Source organism: Oncorhynchus gorbuscha, linkage group LG01 (genome assembly GCF_021184085.1).
Source record: "Oncorhynchus gorbuscha isolate QuinsamMale2020 ecotype Even-year linkage group LG01, OgorEven_v1.0, whole genome shotgun sequence".
In the NCBI taxonomy this organism is placed as follows: Eukaryota; Metazoa; Chordata; class Actinopteri; order Salmoniformes; family Salmonidae; genus Oncorhynchus; species Oncorhynchus gorbuscha.
The window spans coordinates 58,401,152-58,417,711 of record NC_060173.1 but is presented as its reverse complement, the minus strand read 5'-3'; the positions used below and the strand labels follow the sequence as shown (position 1 = coordinate 58,417,711).

Here is a 16,560-nt window from a genome sequence, read left to right as displayed (position 1 = left end):
TTATAATATATATAATGTATGAGCTGGTGTGCTGGGTTTTTAAAGGTAACAAATACATTTCCCAAATGGTATCCCAGTTTAGGTCGTGCCCCAATCCCTGCATTTCACAGTTCCATACTAGACTTCTGTAGCTCAGTTGGTAGAGCATGGCGCTTGTAACGCCAGGGTAGTGGGTTCGATCCCCGGGACCACCCATACGTAGAATGTATGCACACATGACTGTAAGTTGCTTTGGATAAAAGCGTCTGCTAAATGGCATATATTATTATTTTTTAGACTGGCACCCAATGGAGAGCATTTAACAGACAGCAGCCAATCATAAGTGGCAGAGACCATTTTAAATGTTAATGAAGGGTCTATCCATGTAAGCATTTTGTGGGATGTTAACGGGGCATCCCATGGTACACCATAAGCTTTTATCAAAGGTCTTAACTGTAGGTAAAGGAAACATGAAATGCCTGGAAGTGAATACATTTGTTTGAGGTCCTTCGAAAGGTATTAGCCCCTTATCATTATACATGACTTGCAAGGTATGCACACACTTATCTTCCCACAATGGGCACACAAAAGGCTTACTGTTTGCCAGCAGGTTTTAGTTATGCCATATAGGAGAAGAATCACAGAACTTCTTAGTGTTGCCTATATGTTTCCCAGCGTAGTACCGTACTTGTCGTGAGTTGGAAATATTTGAAAAAACTAGATCTGTAAGTCTGTGTGTTACAACAAGTCACAGCTTGCTATCTTGCGGTCTGTCTCATGTTGTACCGATTATCAACATGGACTAGATTGAATTTTTTTGAATTGTCAACGGATCTAAATTCTTGTTAGGAAGATGGTGCTGTTCAGAGTAACATGTTTGACTGTTGATGTTCACAGGAATCTCCAAAATGCTATGTTGAACGAGCACCAAGGATGGAGGAGGGGGAGTACAACAGACAGCTCCTTTCTACCACACCTTCACCAAGTCATACAGTAGTTGCTTCAAAAACAATTGTTACATATTTTGAAATAAATACTGAACTATTTTAGTTAATTCTGTTTCGAATGTTTTTTTATGCTGGATGTGAGTAATTTAGCAGGTCTATAGTATAATGTATTGTTTTGAAATGCTTATTAAATATCTATTCCGTCACAACTCTTGTTATTTTATGTTGTCTTTTTCACTGTTTGCTAAAATTATATTTGTTTTTTACTGTTACCTTTTACATGCTGAAACGGTCTCATTAGTTTTGGGCTAGACTAAGATCTGTAAATATATACTGTAAATGTCTACTACCCTTTAAAAAAAGTTGTTGATGAATGAAATTAGTACCATTTTGAATAGTTTGTTGCTACTGTCTGGTGAGGAAGTGGGAAATGTGGAATACATCAGAGAAGGAAGGGAGAATGATGAGAAATCATAACTTGGACAATGTCAGGGAATAAGCAGGTAAATGTACAGCCTATCAGTGACAAAAGAAACAGTGCAGAGGGAGCTTTAAGATTACATTAGATATTTGCTAGCCAGCTATTCGCAAAACGTTGGATTATCAATTTGAGCGATGACGTCTCAGTTGGTAGCACGTTTTCGCAAGGATACACTGAACAAAAATATAAATACAACATGTAAAAGTGTTGCTCTCATGTTTCATGAGCCGAAATAAAAGATCCCAGACATTTTCCAAACGCACAAAAAGCTTATTTCTCTCAAATGTTGTGCAACCCTGGTCCTTCTTCCGCTGCCTCCTTCACAGTTTATACATTCCTTTTTAGAATACATATTTTAATCCAGCATTTGTGGTTTGGAAAGTCGTGACAATTGCTTTAATTGATTTATCTAACAGATGGGGTTTTTGGAAAAGTAGGTACTTTTCTCACAAACAACCCCATCTGGTGGATAGAAAGTGTCATTAAAATGTGTTTTCACACGTGCAGCTTGAATCTTCAGACAATTAGAAATGATGGATAGCTAATTAAAAACGATGAACTATCATCTTGGAATGGAGCACTAGAATTGTATTGTTGTCATCACCAGGAGTCTATTAAGTCAGTCAGTCATTCAATTAGTCAGCTAACCACTAGGACACTTTTACGATATCAATAGCAATAGACTTTGATTGTATTGCTCACATTATACAGAAACGGAATGGATTTTGAATTAACAGCAGAAAATGCATATAAAACACGCTTAAAGCGAAATATGGACTACACAATGCAGGACAAGGACAAACATGGTTAAACATTTTCTTCTTAATTTGAGTCACTGTAAACATCTCAAATTAGTTTGAGTTATTGGTCCACTTTGGGGTTGCAAAGTTTTATTCATGGACCTTGGTGAAAATCATTATGAGGGTCATATTCTGGTATGATAACCACTTATGGGAGGTAGCTAAATGATTATTATTCAAAGTTTTATTGTTTCACTCAGATGCACTGTTGAAGCTCAGTGCTGAAGTATTTCACTGTACCCTGCAACGACACCTCTGAGACCCTGTGCACGTGACATATCTAAATGTGGCCACTGGCATTGGTTGTTTGGGTCAAGAGGATAGAGGGAATGAAATGTAAATTTGTAATATCAGGGAACAATCGTTGCAAAATGAAAGATTATTGGTCAAATACACAGAGTATGACAGGTGTAGACTTTACTGTGAAATGCTTACTTACGAGCTCACTTCCCACCAAGGCAAAGTTAAAAACAAATACAAATATTTGCTCAATAAAAAACAAAGTACCAGTACCAAAATAAGGCAATTGATATGTTAACTTGATAATACAACATAATACAACATAAAATAAGGTATGAAATAATTGAAATGTTAACGACATGGAGGGGAGGGGGGGGGGTCATACCTGTATGCATTTTATGGGTATATAGAGACAAAACAGTCAGTATAAGGATGTGCTTTATAATCACATGGTACTTTAGATGATAACTACACCACATTTCCCGCAGAACAAGGATACCCAGTGGAAACGTTTAATAGAGTCATTATAGATTTAGTGTACAAAAATGTCACAGCAGCCTATTTTCAAGTTGGCCACAATTCATTTTAATGTGGAGGAACTGAATAGATTTTTCAATGCAATAAAGGAAGAGATATTGGTGTAATTAGACCAACAAAGGCAAAAAACGTGTGTCACTATGAGGAAAATGCTAAAAGATGGCCCAGAGATGTGAGTTATATGTATTTAGCAAAATATTACCAAGGCAGCTGATAAATTACTAAAATGTAAATGTAATAATGGTGGAAATATGACATATGACAAAAAAGGCAGAAAAAAAGGTTAAGACGGCCTTGAGGCGAGGTTAAGATGGCCTTAGGAGATATTTTACGTTTTCTTCCATGATATAAGATCAGTCATTTAACATGACCTTTATGTGCTTTTTTCAATACATAAATGCTTAAAATTAACTGATGAAGATGATCTCATAGAACAAAATGTATAACATTTCCTAAGCCTGTATTTACCAAATAAGTAGTTTTTGGCCATAATCAAAAAACCCTACAAAAACGGCATTCATTACACCAGGCTATCGAACCATGGTGGAGTTAGTCCCTACAAAAAGACGCCATTACTATTTCTCTCTGTAGCTGGGTGGATGTATTGGTGCCCTCTGCTGGTCGTGGGTGGGGGTCGGCCCCACTCTCCTGGTGTTGGCCCCACTCTCCAGGTGTTGGCCCCACTCTCTGGCCTTCTCTTCCGATCTCACTAGTGCAGGGAGCTAGGTGGATGTAGTGGTGCACCCTGTTGGCCATGGGCGTGGCCCATCTCCGGCCCATCTCCCTGGGTCGGCCTCTGCTCTCTCTGACCCTCTCCCGCGATACCCCTGGGGCAGGGAGCAGGCTGGTGTAGTGGTGCCTCCAATGGGCACTGGCAGGGGTGAGGTAACCTCCCTTGGGAAGGGAGCTGGGTGGATGTGTTGGAGCCCCCGGTTGCCATAGATGGGGGCTGCCCCCCGGTCGAACTTCGCCCTCTCCCCCCCCCATCTCCATGGCACAGGGAGCTGGCTGGATGTAGTGGGGTCCCCTGGTGGCCTTGATCAGCTCTGAGGGGTTTCCCCCACCCCTTCAGGGTTTCAGGGTTTAAGCCCCCATCTCCAGGTGTCATGACAGCTGTAATGAAAATGTAAAAATGAACATAAGGGGCATTCTAATCACCTGTAAATACATACTGGACAGGTGTAATGAATATATGTAAAAATGTCCATAACGAGCGTTCTAATCACCTGTACATACACACTGGACATGTGTAATGAATATACAGTATATATAAAAATGACCATAACAAGCATTCTAATCACCTGTGAATACACACTGGACAGGTTTAATGAATATATGTAAACATGACCATAACAAGCATTCTAATCACCTGTAAATACACACTGGACAGGTGTAATGAATATATGTAAAAATGACTATAACAAGCGTTCTAATCACCTTTAAATACACACTGGACAGGTGTAATGAATATATGTAAAAATGACTTTTGACACTTGAAAAAAAGCAAGTGAAAAAAAAGAAGATCATTACAAATGTTAAGACGTGTAAAACGATTTGAACCTTTTGGCTTTACGTAGATGATGAGATCATCAACGTGCGCGCTACACAGACAATAAAGGCAGGCCCCATTCTGTTATATCCGGCTGCAGTAAAATGCAATAATCTAAGAATTTGTCTACAGGATTAGAATATTGTGTCTTGTATACGAAATAATCGTAATATTTCTGAAACCATGCAGTGTCCAGATGACACTAGTCTAAATACACCAGAAGAGAAACCCTGTCTTTCTTCTGCGCAAAGAAGAGCAGAAATTCGGAGACGAAAATTGCTCATGAATTCTGAAGACAGAATGAACAGAATTGTGGGTTTCACCAAAGCTGAAACTGAAAACGACGGTAAGGAAAACCTAAGTGGTGGTCAATGGTTTGCTCGCTGATGAGACAAGCGAATTGTTTAGCTTGATGGCTTATATTAGCTGGCAGCTAGCTTCAATGGACAGTCAGATCGTTACTCTTTTCCAGCTGGCTGATAGGCGTTTTTAGATCAATCAATCACGTTTTTTTATAAAGCCTTTTTTACATTGGTAGTTGTCACAAAGTGCTTATACAGTAACACATCCTAAAACCCAAAAGAGCAAGCAATGCAGAAGCACAGTGGCTTAGAAAACCCCCTTGAAAGCCAGAAACCTAAGGGACAGATCGAAATTTACTGTGAGTGTCGTAGCATGCCACCAGCATACCTCTATCTCTGGGGTTAGGCCTAAACTTCTCTTCCTTTTCTGTTTCCTTTGCTCTTCCTTTACATATCTCTATATATCTGGGGTTAGGCCTAAGCTTCCCTTCCTTTTACATATCTCTATCTCTGGGGTTAAGCCTAAACTTCTATTCCTTTTACATATCTCTATATATCTGGAGTTAGGCCTAAGCTTCCCTTCCTTTTGCATAGGCAGTATGTGTATTAAACTATTCCTATCATACAGTGGACACCTAAGCCTATAGGCAAGTGTCACGTTGCTTATGTCTGCACATCATGGTTCACCAGCAGCCCCAAACATTTAAAGAATAAACTACCAGCCAAACAAGCTTGTAAGAATTGTACTTGAACCCCCCCCCCCCATACTCATCTGGTGGTTGGGCATTTTTTTCTGTCTGCAATGTGTCTATGTAATTGTATATATATTTATGTAAAAAATGGGGACCACAAATTAGTCCCCTGATTTTTATTGTGCAATCCCGGTCACTTGATTTTTTTGTGTGAATATATGTATTTTTTTAAACTGACAAATAACATCAATCTTTGATGAATGGAAAGAGACAAAACACCAAATGTTTCATGACATTCGGAGATTGTCAAACCAAGCCTTCGATACTGGGCAAGCCTACAAGGTAGGGAGGGATGTGTTTTCTGTTTGTCGAGATCTGATTTCCTCCAAGCTGATCATTGTCTGCAGCCAGCTCTGATTGTAGTGTAATGAAACAGGAGAGTGAACTTGTCTGTGTTGGTGGGCGAAACCTCAACCTTCTTGCCTGTAGCCCTGCGTGGCTTCGACTGTGTCACAAAAGCATGCTGGAGTGGCATGTTTATTAACACAGGGTCACTACAGCAGGTATTGTTAATTGAAATTAATTTCATTTATTTTACAATACAAGGAGAGGCTTGTGTGAAAATATTTTTTACATTGTGGAGGGGGGTGCATTGAAATGTTTTAATAACTCATTGAGTTGGACCATTTATAAAGTTTGCATAGAAAATAGATAGTTCAAATGGATATTCACCCTATCTTGTGTCTATAAAAACACCTGGATGTAATGAAGTCACACCTTTACATGTTTTTTGTAATATATTGTCTAATAAAAATGTAGTGTTTGAAGTGCTTCCATTACCAATATAGGTAAATTTGCGACAACCCTCCCACATCTGTGTCATGTCTCTGGTAGCCTGCCGAAGCCAGCATGGATAGAATGCAGTAACTGACTAATAAATCACATTTTATTTGTCACTTGCGCCGAATACAACAGGTGTTGACCTTACAATGAAATGCTTACAAGCCCTTAACCCACATTACTTTAAGAAGTTAAGAAAAATTAAGTAAAAATATACAAAATAAAAGTAACATAATTAAACAGCAGCAGTGAAATAACAATAGCAATATACAGGGGGTACCGGTACAAAGTGTGGAGGCACCGGTTAGTCGAGGCAATTGAGGTAATATGTACATGTAGGTAGAGTTATTCAAGTGACTATGCATAGATAATTAACAGAGTAGCAGCAGCATAAAAGAGTGGTCTGGGTAACCTGTTCCGATAAGCTGTTCAAGAGTCGTATGGCTTGGACAGTCCACGTCTAGGGTGGCTGGAGTCTTAGAGCCTTCCTCTGACACCGCCTGGTATAGAAGAGGGTGAGGTCTAGAGTTTTATTTTTCCCTCTGGTTGCTCATTTAACATGCTGGTAGAAATGAGGTGAAACGGATTTAGAGTTTCCCTGCATTAAAGTCCCCGTCCACTAGGAGCGCAGTCACAGGCTAAGTGTTTTCCTGTTTGCTTATGGCCGTATACAGCTCATTGAGTGCAGTCTTAGTGCCAGCACCGGTTTGTGGGGGTATTTAGACAACCACAAAAAATACAGAACTCTCTTGATAAATAGTGTGGTCTACAGCTTGTCATGAGATACTTTACCTCAGGCGAGCAAAACCTCGACTTCCTTAGATTTCGTGCACCAGCTGTTTACAAATATACATAGACCGCCAACCATTGTCTTTACCAGAGGCTGCTGTTCTATCCTGCTGAAAAGCTTAAAACCCTGTGTTTTTCGTGCCGTCGTTCAGCCACTACTCCGTGAAACATAAGATATTACAGTTTTTAATGTCCCGTTGGTAGGATATACGTGATTGTAGTTTGGCTATTTTATTATCGATTGATTGTACGTTGGCTAATAGGGCCGATGGTAAAGGTAGATTACCCTCTTTTGGCAACAGATCCTTACAAGGCACCCGGACCTTCGTTCTTGATACCTCCCAACTCTCCAAACTGAAGTAAATCCTTCCCGTCCAACTCGTTGAAGAAAAAATATCCCTGTACGGGATGAGTAATCGCTCATCACAGTGGCAGAAACATTATGTACGAAATAAGTTGCACAAAAAACATACACAATATTACAATTGGTTACAGGAACTTAAAACGGCAGCCATCTCCTTGGCACAATTCTCTTCCAATATTTGCCATATTCTAATAATGATCATGTTCCAAAGTATCGCCACGGTCTGTGCCATGATGTAGCTGCCACAACTGTCATATGGTGAAACTTGCACTCCTGTAGAACTGAAATAATTGGATGGTGAAACTTGCCAGCCATAAAAGCAAGGCGAAGCAATTCAGCAGCCATTCTAGAAAATCAGGACTATCCTTGTCCTGTATAGAAGCATTATTAGATGTTTTTTTTTAAATAGGTTTTGCAAGCAGTAGGCATTTTAGAATTAAATGTAGGTCAATGGAAATCTGCCTAATATCTTCTAAACTTCCATGTTTAGTTGCAGGGGATTCGTTTGAATTTAGAAAATGCTCTGTTATTAAATTAAAATGTTTTTCTCCATGAAGTAATCAATGTTTACGCTGCCGTCTTGACAATTTCAAATCTTCTCTCATTGAGAAGGTTGGTCAAAAATTCACATTACCCTTCTACAGTCTGCTAGCTACTATGAACCCGTGGCATGTATTCATGGATTCCAAGGGAAGCCAGGCTTCCCCCAATGTACCAAGAAAAAAACATACTAAATTATTGATATTTTTGTCTCTCAATTCACAAGAGGCTGAATGTATCTCACCAGTGAAAGCATCAGAGCGAACGAAACGGCACCTCTCTCGTCTCAGAACAGTACCAGTCATAAGTTTGGACACACCTACCCATTCAAGGGTTTTTCTTTATTTTTTACTATTTTCTACATTGTAGAATAACAGTGAAGACATCAAAACTATGAAATAACACATGGAAACATGTAGTAACCAAAAAAGTGTGAAACAAATCAAAATATATTTTATATTTGAGATTCTTCAAAGTAGCCACGCTTTGCCTTGATGACAGCTTTGCACACTCTTGGCATTCTCTCAACCAGCTTCATAAGGTAGTCACTTGGAATGCATTTCAATTAACAGGTGTGCCTTGTTAAAAGTTAATTTGTGGAATTTATTGCATTTATACAAATAATTTATAAAATAATAGCCAATCAATGAGCTCAACTGTGAATGTTCCTGGTGCACCAAAAACACGTGTCAAGGGAAGCCAGATTGGATTTGGATTCACACCAATCACATCACATCAGAAGCCAAACCTCATTGACAGAACTTGAATTGTTGTATCTCGTCGTGTTATTGTCCTCCAATGGGTAGCTAGCTTTTATTCTATTTTTCCTAAATTAGCCATGTATGTAGATTTGGACTTGGGGGTTTTACTTAGTTCTCCATACTGGCCAATGGTTATAACGGAGATTCTGATCAAACCATAAATTCATACATTGTTGTGCCCCTGGCCTGAGAGGATGGAAGTTCAATATGTAGCTAGGTTTAGTAGGCTAATGTTAACTAGCTTGCCTGGCTCATCGTTGTCCATGAAAAGAAGTTAGGCTAGCAAGCAAGCATTTTAGCCAGATAACCTAGGACAACAAAAACTCCAAGCTTGTTTGACCATGCTGTAGGTCATGTAACTGTTTGTTACATGCAATATGTTTTGTGGACTTCACCAGAAACATGTTCTGCCCTACCAAGCAAAAAGGCAGTAACTGCTCATTTGGTCAAAAACAAGTTAATGTAATTTTTGCTACATTAAATAAATGCTTAATTATGTGCACAAGTTTCCTACCTCTATTGTTTTTTGGAGAAAATGGGGGGTCATGTTAGCAGGAACTGCGTAATGTTACTATGAAACCAAGGTAAATAAAAGTAATTTTTCTCAATTCCACGCTATGAGCAGTTACTGCCTTTTATAGGGCAGTGTTGCTCTCTGGTTTTGTGATTAAATGAAGGTATGGTTAAATTTATTCTGCCACTTTCTTATTGTTCTAGAGCAATTATCACAAACCAGGTTGTATTAAGGCTTTCTTTCCTGGCTTGGCTTCCCTGTTGATTTTACCCACACACTGCTATTCAACCATGATGCAGTGCGCTAGAAAATAAACATCAGTGTGAAATGTGCTGTAGTCATGACAATTCAGCGCTCTTCTGTATTATCTAACTGGCTTACCAATTTGCATTCAATATATGACCATAGAGATTCTATATATGGATATTATATATAAATCAAGTTAATGTCATGTCAATCCCGACCTTGTCCCAACAGGATCATCCAGAAGTGTTACGGCACCCATGTTCCATCTGGACTTGGACAGGAGCGACTCGTGGTCAACATACCCCTCCCCCAGACTGTCTCCATTCCTCCCAGAGGCAGTAGGCAGCAGCCACCCCCACAGTGATCTCCCAGGATATCCCCTGCCAGACACCAGCGAGGTGATGGGTGGCGGTGTGGACAAGGATGTGACACCGGGCGTCCGTCAGAGGCCGCGCGGAGAGGCCCAGCTAGCAGCTGATGAGCCCAGCCACTCCGGATCCCCACGCAGAGGGTTTCAGAAGTACCTGTCCCGCTTTGATGATGCCATGAAGCTCAGAGGCCAACTGGCCAATGAGAAACAAGCCCAGGAGGCAGCTAGCTCTGACCCAGATGAGTTGGACTCCTTCAGGCTCTTCAGGCTTGTTGGCAGTGTCCTCCTTGCTATCTTTGTCAGGGTTTTTGTCTGCAAGTATCTGGTGAGTCTGATCAGAAAAGTGTTGTCTCTTCCCTTGAGAGCTTTGATTTAGTTTAATACCACTGACTTACTGTTTTAGATTATGCAGTATCTATGGTAATATGAGAGTAAGGATTTGTTGAAGCAGTTCATTAACTAGGCTACTCTCTTTTGCAGTCCATATTCGCACCATTCCTCACCCTCGAACTGGCATACATGGGGTTGTACAAATATTTTCCAAAGGTAAGAGATATCTTTTGGCATTAATACACTGCTCAAAAAATAAAGGGAATACTAAAATAACACATCCTAGATCTGAATGAAATGTTCTTAAATACTTTTTTCTTTACTTAGTTGAATGTGCAGACAACAAAATCACACAAAAATAATCAATGGAAATCAAATTGATCAACCCATGGAGGTCTGGATTTGGAGTCACACTCAAAATTAAAGTGGAAAACCACACTACAGGCTGATCTTAATGTCCTTAAGTCAAAATGAGGCTCAGTAGTGTGTGTGGCCTCCACGTGCCTGTATGACCTCCCTACAACGCCTGAGCATGCTCCTGATGAGGTGGCGGATGGTCTCCTGAGGGATCTCCTCCCAGACCTGGACTAAAGCATCCGCCAACTCCTGGACAGTCTGTGGTGCAACGTGGCGTTGGTGGATGGAGCGAGACATGATGTCCCAGATGTGCTCAATTGGATTCAGGTCTGGGGAACGGGCGGGCCAGTCCATAGCATCAATGCCTTCCTCTTGCAGGAACTGCTGACACACTCCAGCCACATGAGGTCTAGCATTGTCTTGCATTAGGAGGAACCCAGGGCCAACCGCACCAGCATATGGTCTCACAAGGGGCCTGAGGATCTCATCTCGGTACCTAATGGCCGTCAGGCTACCTCTGGCAAGCACATGGAGGGCTGTGCGGCCCCCCAAAGAAATGCCACCCCACACCACGACTGACCCACCGCCAAACCGGTCATGCTGGAGGATGTTGCAGGCAGCAGAACGTTCTCCACGGCATCTCCAGACTGTCACGTCTGTCACGTGCTCAGTGTGAACCTGCTTTCATCTGTGAAGAGCACAGGGCACCAGTGGTGAATTTGCTAATCTTGGTGTTCTCTGACAAATGCCAAACGTCCTGCCACCCCCATGGAGTCTGTTTCTGACCGTTTGAGCAGACACATGCACATTTGTGGCCTGCTGGAGGTAATTTTGCAGTGCTCCTCCTGCTCCTCCTTGCACAAAGGCAGAGGTAGCGGTCCTGCTGCTGGGTTGTTGCCCTCCCACGTCCTCCATGTCTCCTGATGTACTGGCCTGTCTCCTGGTAGCACCTCCATGCTCTGGACACCGCTGACAGACACTGCAAACCTTCTTGCCACAGCTCGCATTGATGTGCTCTTCGAACATCTAATTCCAAAATCATGGGCTTTCATATGGAGTTGGTCCTCCTTTCCTGCTATAATATCCTCCACTCTTCTGGGAAGGTTTTCCACTACATTGGGACTAGAGGTCGAACCGATTATGATTTTTCAACACAGATACCGATTATTGGACGACCAAAAAAAGCAGATAACAATTTTTATATGTACATATTTGTAATAATGACAATTACAAAATAAAAGTGTTAATTCAGTTATGTTAATATAAAACATAAATAAAATCTATTTAGTCTCAAATAAATAATGAAACATGTTCTATTTGGTTTAAATAATGCAAAAACAAAGTGTTGGAGAAGAAAGTAAAAGTGCAATATGTGCCATGTAAGAAAGCTAACGTGTAAGTTCCTTGCTCAGAACATGAGAACATATGAAAGCTGGTGGTTCCTTTTAACGTGAGTCTTCAATTTCCCAGTTAGCAGTTTTAGGTTGTAGTTATTATAGTAATTATAGGATTATTTCTCTCTACCATTTCTATTTCATATACCTTTGACTATTGGATGTTCTTATAGGCACTATATGATTGCCAGCCTAATCTTGGGAGTTGGTAGGCTTGAAGTCATAAACAGCGCTGTGCTTCAGGCATTGCGAAGAGCTGCTGGCAAATGCAGGAAAGTGCTGTTTGAATGAATGCTTACGAGCCTGCTGCTGCCTACCATCACTCAGTCAGACTGCTCTATCAAATATCAAATCATAGACTTAATTGTAATATAATAAACACACTGAAATATGAGCCTTATGTCATTAATATGGTCAAATACAGAAACTATCATTTCGAAAACAAAATGTTTATTCTTTCAGTGAAATACGGAACCGTTTCATATTTTATCGAACGGGTAGCAACCCTAAGTCTAAATATTGCTGTTACATTGCACAACCTTCAATGTTATGTCATAATTATGTAAAATTCTTGCAAATGAATGACGGCCTTTGTTAGGAAGAAATGGTCTTCATACAGTTCGCAACGAGCCAGGCATCCCAAACTGCTGCATATACCCTGATGCGACTGCGCTTTTGTTAAATCATCACAGTTTGGCAAAGTAGGCTGTGATTCGATAAATTAACAGGCACTGCATTGATTATATGCAACACAGGACAAGCTAGTTAGCCTAGTAATATCATCAACCATGTGTAGTTAACTAGTGATTATGTTAAGATTCATAGTCTTTTTATAAGATAAGTTTAATGCTAGCTAGCAACTTACCTTGGCTCCTTGCTGCACTCGCATAACAGGTAGTCGGCCTGCCACGCAGTCTCCTCGTGGATTGCAATGTAATCGGCCATAAATGGCGTCCAAAAATGCTGAATACCGATTTGTTATGAAAACTTGAAATCGTCCCTAATACTCGGCCATGCCTATTAATCGGTCAACCTCTAGTTGGGACATTGCTGCAAGGATTTGCTTCCATTCAGCCATGAGCATTAGTGAGGTCGGCACTAATGTTGGGCGATTAGGCCTGGCTCACAATCGGCATCCAAATTCATCCCGTACCACTGTGCAGGCCGTTCAAGTTCTTCCACACCGATCTTGACAGTGGACCTCGCTTTGTGCATGGGGGCATTGTCATGCTGAAACAGGAAAAGGCCTTCCCTAGTCCGAACCATGAAAAACAGCCCCAAACCATTATTCATCCACCAAACTTTACAGTTGTGACTATGCATTGGGGCAGGTAGCGTTCTCCGCCAAACCCAGATTCATCTGTTGGACTGCCAGATTGTGAAACGTGATTCATCAATCCAATGGCAGCAAGCTTTACACCACTTCAGCCGATACTTGACATTGCGCATGGTGATTTTAGGCTTGTAGGTTGCTCGGCCATGGAAACACATCTCATGACGCTCCCAACGAACAGTTAGTGTGCTGACGTTGCTTCCAGAGGCAGTTTGGAACTCAGTAGTGAGTTTTGCAACCCAGGACAGACACTTTTTACGAGCTTCAGCACTCGGCAGTTCCTTTCTGTGAGCTTGTGTGGCCTACCACTTCGCGGCTGAGCCGTTGTTGCTCCTAGACGTTTCCACTTCACAATAACCACACTTATAGTTAACCGGGGCAGCTTTTGCAGGGCAGAAATTTGACGAACTACCTTGTTGGAAAGGTGGCATCCTATGGTGGTGCCACATAGAAAGTCACTGAGCTTCTCAGTAAGGCCATTCTACTGCCAATGTTTGTCTTTGGAGATTCTATTGCTCTGTGCTCGATTTATACACCTGTCAGCAAAGGGTGTGCTGAAATGGCAGAATTCACTCATTTTGAAAGGGGTTTTTACATACTTTTGTATATATAGTGTATACCAAATGGGTCAGGCATATATGGTCATAACCTGTGTATTGTGCATACATACATGTGTAAAAACTTTCCGTCATCCACCAGGTTGAGAAGAAGATGCAAACTACAGTGCTGACTGCCGCGCTCCTGTTGTCTGGTATCCCTGCTGAGGTCATCAACCGCTCCATGGACACCTACAAGAAGATGGGCGACGTCTTCGCTGACCTCTGTATCTACTTCTTTACATTCATCCTCAGTCACGAGATCCTGCTGTTGGTTGGTCCAGAGGAGGCTGAGACTCCCTGATGGACAGGAAGTCCCTGTGCTATGGCGGTGTCACAGAGGTGGACATTATGCTGACCCCTGATACTGATCCTTTACCCTACCTCCTCCTCCATACCATTTCCCTTCCTGAGTCAGTAGATCCCATAGGGGAGAGAGGGTCGAGGTGCAATGTCCGCAGGTAGATAAGGGAAGAAGACCGAAATTACAGGTTGAACAAGGGTAACATAACATTCATTTGGGTTCTGACCCTCTACGACATCTTGTCGATAGGAGCTGCTTTAAGTTCCCTTTTTTATTTTGCTTTCTACAATGTTTATATAAGGGGTCCAGTTACTTTGCAATTTTTGTTTTTGGTGAATTGATTTTATCTCATTTGGATGACAGGAGATGCATTTGTCATTCAGGGTTTTCTGAATATTGCCTATGATTTTTTTTTTCACCGGTGTATGCTTAAAGAGTCTAAACTCTTATTACATTTACCTTTTAATCTGGGCTAGGAAAAGGATAGGGCTCCCGAGTGGCTCAGCAGTCTAAGGCACTGCATCTCAGTGCTAGAGGCGTCACTACAAACCCTGGTTCGATCCTGGGCTGTATCACAACCGGCCGTGATTGTGATCAGGAGTCTCAAAGGGCGGCGCACAATTGGCCCAGCATCGTCCGGGTTAGGGTTTAGCCGGGGTAGGTCGTCATTCTGAATAAGAATTTGTTCCTAACTGACTTGCCTAGTTAAATGAAGGTTCAATTTAAAAATGAAAAGGATGGCTTAGGAGTGTCTTTTTAGAAAGTGTGTGTTGTCACTGCTATTCAATGTGGGAGCAGTGGGATCTTATAAGCTTGTGTATCTGTGCTGGATAACTCTGATTGTGTAAATGTCATGTATTGCTATCCCAGCCTCACCCAAACTCTCTGTGGCATGTTACATCATCTGTTAATCCCTCATTGCACTCAAATTAATGTATTCAGTTTGACAGGTTTTCTATAACTTCATTTGGTGTGATATCTTGTTTGTCAGATTTACTTGCTTGCTTTACATAATGTTTTGCAATTATTTATATTTTTTGTGTAAATGCTGTATGCATAATTTATTTCGTGAAATATTGAAATCTATATCAACACAAAGATATAAAAGCTAATGTTGCCTCTAGTAATAACATACTGGAATTAATATGCTGTATTAAACCAATAAAACCTTGGAGCATTTCACAATTGTCTGGTTGATTTTTTTAGATCAGTCAGTCATCAAACTCCTATCTCAATGGTGCTGCTTCATTCGACCTGAGATGTAGGCTAAAGTGTACATATGTGACCTTGTTCATTGGGGTTGATATCAGTAGGCAGGTTTCCCTTGACCCAGGTTTATTTGACAAAAGCAATGATGCAACAACAAATTTTATCTGTTAGACGGGTGGATTTTTCATATGTAGAACTTCCTTTATTGTGACAAATTACGATGGAAACAGTTTTTCAAATCATGATTGCTGAATCATTTCGGCAATCACTGCATTTAATTTTATTCATTGCATTTAATTAGTTTTTTTAATCCTTTTTTTTATCCCCAATTTCATAGTATCCAATTGGTATTTACAGTCTTGTCTCATCACTGCAACTCACGTACGGACTTGGGAGAGGCGAAGATCGAGAGCCATGCGTCCTCCGAAACACAGCCAAGCAGCACTGCTTCTTGACACAACGCCCGCTTAACCCAGCCGCACCAATGTGTCAGAGGAAACACCATACGCCTGGCGACCGTGTCAGTGTGCATTGTGCCCGGCCCTCCACAGGAGTCGCTAGAGCGCGATGGGACAAGAACATCCCTGCCGGCCAAACCCTCCCCTAACCCATTTTGCGCCGCCCCATGGGTCTCCCGGTTGCGGCCGGCTGCGACAGAGTCTGGACTCAAACCATCTCTAGTTGCGTAGCTAGCACTGTCTAAGGGACAGATCGATATTTACCGGGTGGAGGTGGTTCTAATGTTTTTTGCTTTGTGGAGGATTGGGTGTTTTTTTTTTTATTGGGAAAGGGAGAGTAGTGTGTTTTACCCTGGTTTCCATTTGTTCTTTTTTCTTTTGCTCTTATTTTCCTTACAAACAATGGCTTGACTGACTTTTGATATTACCCTAATAAAGTTTAGAATAGTTTGTGAAGGTTTGGTATGGTGTCTATTATTAAGCTTTAGCAACTGCAGGCCTATGATATGAAGCCATTGCATCCCGGCACTCCAACTCACTCCATCAGTTGAACTTGAGGTGAAGTTTGTTTCAGGCCTACCAGAGTTACTCCTATAAACTACCAACATAATGCTTCTCTTTATACAAA

General features: G+C 41.2%; 1 protein-coding gene across 1 annotated transcript; it reads left to right on the top strand.

The window, feature by feature from the left end:
- Positions 1-4,589: 4,589 nt before the first annotated feature.
- On the top strand, positions 4,590-15,447 carry LOC124012106 (guided entry of tail-anchored proteins factor CAMLG-like). Its single transcript, XM_046325569.1, has 4 exons — positions 4,590-4,879; positions 9,813-10,276; positions 10,432-10,497; positions 14,065-15,447. Exons 1-4 carry the CDS (start codon positions 4,717-4,719, stop codon positions 14,263-14,265), a joined length of 894 nt encoding a protein of 297 aa, XP_046181525.1. The 5' UTR covers positions 4,590-4,716; the 3' UTR covers positions 14,266-15,447.
- Positions 15,448-16,560: the final 1,113 nt, after the last annotated feature.